Source organism: Lathamus discolor, chromosome 5 (genome assembly GCF_037157495.1).
Source record: "Lathamus discolor isolate bLatDis1 chromosome 5, bLatDis1.hap1, whole genome shotgun sequence".
Classification (NCBI taxonomy): domain Eukaryota; kingdom Metazoa; phylum Chordata; class Aves; order Psittaciformes; family Psittacidae; genus Lathamus; species Lathamus discolor.
The window spans coordinates 85,614,061-85,623,216 of NC_088888.1; the positions used below are offsets into that span (position 1 = coordinate 85,614,061).

Sequence of the window (9,156 nt, forward strand, 5' to 3'; positions counted from 1 at the left end):
GTTTAAATTCTCATTACAATCATTTTGAGGGGAAAGCAATGGAAGGTGTACAAATAACTGTTAAGATAGAAATAATCTTCAAAACTGAATGTTTTAATTTTTAAAGATATCTAAAAATATTTAAAAGTGTCTGAGCAGCAAAAATCTTAAATAATTTATTTTCTAACGAAACACCAAAAGCTTTAAAGCTGTTTAGAAAATAAATTGGAAATTATGGAAATTAACTAGTTAAGACAATTAGCTTCAGATACCACAAAGTACACCAGTTTGTATTATTTTCTGTACTATTTGCAGGCAAAACAGCATTTCATTAAAGCAATATATCCCCCTTTCCTCCTGCCCCCCCAAAAAATTGAGGTTTGGTGTTCTGATTAAGAGCCTGGCACTCATTACACTACACAGAATACTTTAACCAAAAGAAAATAGTTGCAACTACTGTCCCAAACACTGGCCAAAATTCAAAAGCTGCAGCAAGTTATTGGCAGAGATGCTGAATACACCCTCTCAGTAAAAGCAAGTATTTACTTATTTTAATAAGCCCTTTGCCATGTATTTGGCTCCATCGGCAATATAGGTGTTAGTCACAGGACAGAAGAAATCCTATTATAAAAATTAAAGCTCATTTTCATTGAATTTTATTTCTATTTTTAGTTTCAGAAAGCTCCTGCTCTTTGATTAAAATTCTCTTTAATCATGAGATCAGACCTACTATCATTTCAAGCTCTCCTCTGCTGGCCGTCCTATAAAAAATTCAGAAAGTCCAGTACTTTTTTCTTCTAGTTGCTAACAACTTCAATCTTCCAAAAAAGTTGCCAAGTAAGACCTTGAGTGCTAACGTCTTCAAAGAAAGAAATACCTTAACAGCTGCTTAAATGTTATCCCTGAGTGGCATTGAAGACTTCTTGATTCTATAAAGCAGTAACTTTCAAGCCATGATTCACAAAATCTCAAGAACTGCTCTGCAAAACCCCTGCAAAAATTATATAAATACATCTCACTTTCTCACGCGTGTAAGCAAACATGAAAAGGAGAGAAGTGACAGATATGTCACTGTTTGGTTTACTTTGCTGGTGCTGCAAATGAAGATAACTGTGACAGAACTGTGCAAAGTGATCCGCTTACTCCTCCCCACAAAAAAAGAACAATTCCTTTATTAAATACTGAGAATTGCTCTCTACAGTGTTTCTCAGGATTGTTACCTGGAGACACAGCTACACCAGTCTACACTAGTCTTCAGCAGCTGGGGCCTATCTCAGATTACAATTCTGAAATGCAGAACCGTTATCTAGAAGATGTAAGGCACCTGTCTTCTCTTTAAGGAAATTTCACTGACTTTCTTAGGATACCCTCAGCAATTAAAATCCCACAGTAGAATTTCTATCTGTTTACCAATATAGAAACTGAATAGTAATATCAGAACTAATTCCTTTTCCTGAAGACCATTCCCTTTTCTGACAGGTGTTGCACAAAGTTTGATTTTCATGCATGCACAGTAAGGCATAAAAACTTGTAACTTCTAACAGAGAAGTATGAAGAGTATAGTTGGTCTTCATTTCCTTTATAAAGCCTTTTACAAATACAACATTGAGAAAAAAAATATTGCTTTTACAGTGGCCTTAGTTTTAGGGGCCCCTATACAGCACCATAGAGTTTACACCTATTTCAGACATGTATTGAATCCTTAGTAATATTCAAATGCTTTATACATGATCTTGCAAGGAGGGATTACTTTTGCTTAAATTCCCACTGGAATTGGAAGGCAGGGAGGGAAGTAGAAGCAGGGAAGTGTATTTTCAATGAAATGATGCTTTGTCACCTCAACAGGCATAGGAAAGCAATACCTTCTTAATCATTTTGACATATTGAAGGCACATTCAATAGCACAGAACCAATCCATACTCCTAGCTATTTCCAGCAACCTGCAAACATTAATTTATTCTCACAAGGCTGAATGCCAAAACTGTGACAGGACAATATGAGACTGGGGAATAAGCAACAGAAATCTAGCTTCACAAACACACCACTCACTGAAAGGTCTGTTGAACCAAAGAATGACATTTCTAATAGTCTGTTGAAGACCCAGGAAAACCCTGTGTGTTACTGTTCAGCTAAACAAATTCATTCTCAACATTGCACAAATTACCTTTAGCCATCAACATGCACCGGTGTCAGATATTTTAATCCAGGAACATATCATGCATGTCAGTCACATATTTTAGAGTATTTAAGTTCTTCTAATTAAACAGTATTTTAAGAGAAAGGTTTTTTTCAGTAGTGATGATTGTACATTAGTTTTTATTAAGTTTGCTTTGAGAGATACAGGCAAAGCTGGAGCTTTCTAAAAAGAGTTCATAGCTACAGTGCAAAATTTTATTGAAGTCATTAATACAGAAACTGCAATAGACATTTTCAATTAATCCACTCAAGATAAAAGAAGCAGTACATAACAGCAGAAACTCATTTGTAATATCCCTAAAGCATCTCAAAACCCACAGTCGTTTGACTACACAGCTTTGGTATTTTCAAGGGTTTTCATAAGCTGATAAAGAACTAGAATAAGTTTAAGTTACAAGAGGAAAAAGCTTTGAATCTAAGTTCTAGTGAGAAAGCAACACCTGTAGAGTAACAGCATTTACAGAATTTTGGACCCAACTTTTATTCTGCATTCTCCTTAGCATGTATTTAATGGGCCAAAATCAAATAGTCTAGTGAATGAAAATTACGTAGACTTCATACACACATACATGTACCAATGAACCTGTTATTTAATTGTACATAATTTCTTTTAAAATTGCACATAAATCCTTCAACACAGTAGGCCATTTTTAACTACCATATCTAATACCAGCTTGGTTTAGGGTTTTTTTAAGCTAAATCACTTTCTTGGTTGCATACCTATAGTTGCAATAACTCACATAAGATGCACAAAAAAGCAGAACTGAAATTATTTTTAGCGTTCACAAACATACAACCATGTGTCAAAAATATACTTGCAAAGTAGAAACCTATTGGTTTTAATCCACAGTGACACACAGTAAGTTATGTTGTTGTGCAAGCCATACAGGATTTTCATATTTTATTATATTTTAATTATGCCCTCAACAGCTGAGTTTTAATCTTCACATAGTTTTCCATATGTCAGTTTTATGAAATGGTACAATGTGCACAGTCCCCAGGTCACTGTGGGAACCCACTGCCTTGGTTACTATAGCAAGAAGCCAACATCTTAAAATCAGTTAGTAGATTGCAAAGCTTCTAGAGGAAAGTTTATGAATAAAGACAGTGACCAAAACTAATTTCCAACTAAAGTCAGCAAACTGATGAGAATGGACTGCACATATACTTTAGGTTAGAATCAAACACAGCTATTGCTTTCTTATCACTGAAACCCTTAAAGGTGAATTATCAAACAATTCATCACTTACACATAAAAGAAGGCAAAGTAATTGTGACCTGAGTGTCATTTGCCCTGATGGACATATAAATACCACATTTGAAGAATACAGACTAGCTCTACCCTTTTCAGAATCATGATTCAAAAATACCTATCAGCTTTTGTAAACATTGTTAACTTACCTTTGTAAGCAAACCCATCTTCTGTTGAGGCACATAATTATATCACTTAATCCTCATTTCTGTGGCATGCACATGATTCTCCAGGTTCAGAAGTTCTGTGTGGTTGGGTTTTTAAAGCCATAACTTCAAATTTTATTTTCTGAATGGAAGTACTAGAACTATCTTAATGAGAATTTTAAAACACAACAGGCACATCCAACATAACACAAACACAGAAAGTAACATACTTACAGCTTCAAATGATAAGTTAACGTGTTCCAGGAATTTCTGTCTTAAACTGTCAGTTAGTTCATTGAAGCGATATCGCAAGAGATCCATTTCTTGTTGAAGAAACCAACGCCTGAGATCCTCACTGCAAGTAAATAATTAAAAAAATTAAAAATAACATTTTCTGGTTATGCATTCTCTTTTTCTCTATAAACTAGATGTCAAACATAGCGAACACAACATTTAATGTAATGCTGGCTTTGGCCTGAGACCCACAAACCCAGGAGCTTGGAAGAAAAGGCAGGAAACCTTCAGGAAGGAGCATTCAATCAAAAAAGACTTGTGAAGAGACAGTACACTAAGAAGCATGACTGCAGATGTTTTGGACTAACAAAGGTAGAGCTGTGTTTGCCATGAAAGTGAATGAAACGAGATTATTCTGTTTCCTGGTCTTGACAGACGTAAGTGATATTGCAAGATGTGAAAAGAGATGTGAAAGAACAGTATGGATGAGACTATTCACTCAAGACTACATACTGTATCTTAGCAACATTATACGGGAATAAGCTTTAAATTCTTGGATATGAGAAGGCAGAAGGATAGACAAGAGAAGATTACATTACAAATTTAATTGACAAGAACGGTGAGGCTGGACACTTCAGACCATGTGAAAAACAAACCAAAGCAATACAACACAGACTAGAAAAACAGCTGATGTAAACTCATACCCCTGGGTGGCACTGTTGGCCAACTGGAAACTTAAAAAGGCGGTGCCGCAGGAAAACAAGCCTGTAAATACAACTGCCACAGGGAACTGAATTCAACCCTATTTGCAGCTCCTGTCTATTTAAGTACACTTTCAAACACACCTACCTTAATAGCTTTCATCAATTAAGCTAATGATTTGTGTGTTATTTTTCTGACCCAATACGATAAAAGCTTAGAGAACAGTACATTCTCTTTGCCCCCCAATTTTATCTTTGGGGAACATGCCAGTTTTAGAGCATAGAAATATCTTATCCCTGAAATAACTGCTTCTCAAGAAAGAATGAAGAATGGTAGGCACAGGATGACCTCACAGTGCCTAAGTTACTATTTTCCATTTTATGAGTAAGCAGTGAGTCCACCTTCTCAAAGAAAGAAACCAAAAAAAAAAATAAATGCTAGTTTAAGTAGAAACTATCAATCTGCTTTATTGAAACACTGCATCAAACTATCTGTATAGAAACAGGAACACAAAAATACATTTGCAAGTAGTTTTCAGAGTGCCCTGGAGCTCCAACCAAGGCCCCTCCTCCCTAAGGAGTCTTACCCTCTAGACAATAAAGCCAGGCTCTTTCCTTCTGATTCTGTGGCCCAAAATAGCTTGTATTTATTTCTGCAAAGTGGTTCACCTTCAACAAGCTGCCCACCTCTGTCCTGCCTAATTATTACTATACTTCCCTGAAACACAGCGTTTGAACCATGTCTCCCATTTATTTCCTAATCAAGCACTCAGTAAGTCAAGCAAGCGCTTATACAAATGATAAGGATCTTTTTATAAAAATACAGCTTGCAGAGAAAAAGAAAATAGTCCAACTATCTGCATCTATTATCTGGAAGGAGGAGATTCCAGAGCAATATAGTGATGCAACACATGGTGGGGATAGAAGGCCACAGCCCAGATGTTTTTTGAAAGGGCAACACAATGGGATGTCAATAATCCAGGAAATATCAGGGTGTTTAACGTCACCCAGGGCCTGTCATGGTGAGGTTTCCTCCATCTGAAGGCTTTTGAGGCCTCTGCTACCTCCTGTTCTGATCAGATGGTCTGTAGCTTACACCTATCATATTGTTAGCCACCTTGGTCTCTTCTCTAACACTTGCCCCAAAACATTCAACTGTCTCATCACCCATTTCAAGGAAAAGCCCCATCCATTTCAGCTCCATATCTTGGCTTATAGCACAGTCCCTCCTCACCTTCCCTGTGTGTTTTTCCTTATAAATCTTTTTCTATTCATAGCAGCACTGTATCATAACATGTAATCTACCACACTCACCTAATTTAAACTATATTAGATATTGAAATGCAATTGAATTAACAATTCAGAACAGTATAAACTTCATATTTGCCAGGCTTAATTCCAAAAAAGGACTGCAAGAACAAGGAGTCAGGAGTTTACATTAATGCAAAAGAAAGCTGCTAATAGACATAAAACACTGACAACCTGTATAATTGCATCCAAAACCTACAGTTGAAGCAAAAGAAAAGCACTCGACAGGACCAACTTTTTGCTTGAGATTTCACATGACAAAAAAACTGCAGTGCAACCATCCACAGCAATGAATCTGCAGAATCAGTAGAGGAAGCCTCAAACTCAGATGGTATGTTTAGTTTGCCAGATGCAAGGCTCTCTCTCGAGACAATAATATAAAGCCTATTTACATAGTCAGCTCTTTGGTCAGTAATCAACAGTTTAAGCATATGCAGCAGTTAATCTAAATTAAATTCTCAATCACTCTGAAAGCCTAACAAAAACTTAACACAGGTGTGCTTTAGTCTTACAAAAGATGTCAAAAGGCAGAGACCCAAATCAGCGTTCTATGCACAAGACACAAAACTTTATGTTTTTATTTTTATTAAAATTATTTTATTAATTTATTAATAAATATTATTTATTATAAATTAATAATTTATATAATAATTTATTAAATAAATATATATTATTAAATTTATTTTATTAAAATCTGGATATTAATTTTGATCCCAAGTATCCCTTTCGGCACAGCTGTAATCAGGTTCCTAGGGAAAAAACCCTGTTCTCTTTGAATCTACCTTTCTATTTAGTAGCCATGCAACTCTAAAATAACCATAATGTCTGTAACAAAGCAATGTAGTATCTGTGTAGACTTTAATAGTAAAAATACAACATTATCCAAAAAGTACTTACGACTGACAGTATGCAAGGCGTAGTATGAAATGAGATATATGGTCTTTTCTTCTTGCTTCATAATCATCCTCAGCCAAAGCCTAAAGAACATATTGCTATTATTATTTCAGGTAATCTCTTCCAGATCAAAAATACAATTAATTTATCACTGATGTTCAATAAAACACTGTTTAATACTCAACTTTAAGACAATAAATGCAAGGCTATTAAAAAAGAGGGTATCCTAAAGAAATATATACTCTCAAAAGAAAAACTACACTTCTGACAAAACGGCAGAATTTAAGTTTTAGGGATCATATTTCATCACCTCTACTTTTATTCAGAATTCTTGAACAGTGTAAAGAAAATAAAGTGCAATAGAGTTCCCTTTTTTGATTTTTACTTACTTTGTAAGGAAACTTTAGTTTCCGGAGCTCAGCCTCCAGCTTAGTTTTGTATACGTCATTACCTCTTACGTAGCTCACACCAAGGTTTTCAACTACTTTGAGCACTGGGGAAAAATGGTTCATATTAGAGACAACATATTGAAAAGAAATCTAACTGTATCATGTCCTGGGAAATGCACAAACTGGAGTAAGGCCACAGGAACTGCTTTTAGTGGTATGGGGAGCAAAGGGGTTACAAATACATAAGATAATGTGTCATCCACAAGTGCTGAACAGCTCACCCAATTCTGGGGCCCATGCAGTCACCAAGGAAAGGAAGACAGCCAACAAGGAAAGGGAGACAACCAACTCTGATGGATCAGTCTCAGAACATTGGTTTCCACCATAATGATGGAAACCTTGCATTCAGTGGTTTCCAGGAGGTCAGGGGAACCCTTGCCTCAAGCTACAACAAGAATCACTGTGCTGAGGCATCAAATATGTCACAACACCTAGAAAGGGAAACATGCTTATAAAACCCACCGCTGTAAACCACAACCATACAGTCCTGACTGCTATATGCCAAACACCCGTGAAATCAGTCGTAGCTCTCTGATACACCTAAAGCAACACGTTTACCTCTAAAGGGGGTTCATTTCGGCATGAGCAGGCAGACAGTTCACATTAATAACAGGCAACGACAGCATCTAAACCCGCCAAAAATACATACAGCCACGACAGGAAGAATCGGAACTCCGAGGGAGGGACGCGGGGATGCAGGAGGGCCCAGCATGCTACTCACGCTTCAGGCGGTCGACGGCAAAGCTCTCAAACTCCACCAGAGAGATGCTTTCCGTGGGGGGCTCCAGGTAGAACTGCAGGCTGTGAGGGTACAGCTCCCGCCGGTCCCCGGCCAGCCGCGCCTGCCTCAGCCTCGCTCGACTGCTGAACTCCATCTGCCCCGCCGGCGGGCCTGGGGGCGACACGGGCGCTCAACCGGAGGCAGCCCCGGGCGGAAGGGGGCAGGGAACGGAAGGCAGCCGCCACCGGCGCTGGGCTCGCCCGAAGCCCGCCCGCCACCGAGTGCCCCGGGGCCCGCAGTGACAGACCCCCGCGTCCCCATGGCAACCGCCCCGCGCGCCACGCTAACGCGGAACCCCCACCTGCAGCCGCGCACAGTCCCACCGCCGCGGATTCCCGCGCACGGCCGGCCCCGCCCACTTCCGCCCTCCGCGCCTGCCCGGGCCACGCCTCCTGAGCTCCAATTGGCTCGCGGGGGCGAAGCGGGAGGAGTGCCCACAGCCAGCATGGCGGCTCGCTTCACAGGGCCGTCGGTGGTGCCCGGGCCTTCTTGTGTGGGTATTCCGACCGCGGGTGATGTGCCGCAGCTAGCCTGCTGCCAGGTTGTGGTTTTCACGACTGAAGGTCTTAAAAATGTTTCCCACCAAGAGAGACAAACGCTCCTCCTCTGGTTTTCTTCCAGCCTTTCGTGGTGCTGCTAAACTGGCTTGCAAGTGAAACATTCAGCGCCGTATGCAAGCCCTGGGGAACTTGCTTTGAATTCCATGATCCATAAACTCCGCATGTTCTATAATTGTATAATTTTGTAATTTTTCCAAGATGACCGCAGGATTTTCCTGTTTTGCTACCGGCTTGCTGTTTTGCTGCAGCTGAGGTCATGTTCTGTTTTGTGCCCTGCCCTCAAAATGCCGCTTGCTAATTTTCCCCAAACAGAAAAGTTGGTTAATGATCTTACAGCAAATTCAGTGTGCAGAGGGATGGAAAATCAGGAGTGACACACCGTGTATGCCCACAGAGGGAGGAAAATCAGTGACCTAGACTGGCATTTGCTTATGAGCAATGAAGTGATCATGGACCAGGACACATTTTAGACTCACGTTCATGGGCAGTACCTAAGACACTGGTGAGTAATGTGGCTGCAGCTTTAACAAACACTGCCTCTAGAAGCCAGCCTAAAACCGGCAGCCTACCTCTGTGCTAGCAGATTGAACATGATGCTGAGTTCAAATAGTGTAGGATAACCCAGACCAGTTACCCTTCAAAACAAGGTGGCCACA

General features: G+C 39.5%; 1 protein-coding gene across 1 annotated transcript in view; it reads right to left on the minus strand.

Moving 5' to 3' along the window:
- PRIM2 (DNA primase subunit 2) overlaps positions 1 to 8,303 on the minus strand; it is a 101,539-nt gene extending 93,236 nt beyond the window's left edge. The window contains exons 1-5 of the mRNA XM_065681470.1: positions 8,242 to 8,303; positions 7,881 to 8,051; positions 7,100 to 7,203; positions 6,714 to 6,793; positions 3,808 to 3,928 (exon numbers count right to left, since the gene is read on the minus strand). Coding sequence (XP_065537542.1) covers positions 3,808 to 3,928; positions 6,714 to 6,793; positions 7,100 to 7,203; positions 7,881 to 8,034 — 459 coding nt within the window. The 5' untranslated portion in view covers positions 8,035 to 8,051; positions 8,242 to 8,303. The remainder of the gene's footprint in view (positions 1 to 3,807; positions 3,929 to 6,713; positions 6,794 to 7,099; positions 7,204 to 7,880; positions 8,052 to 8,241) is intronic.
- Between the last annotated feature and the right edge of the window lie 853 nt (positions 8,304 to 9,156).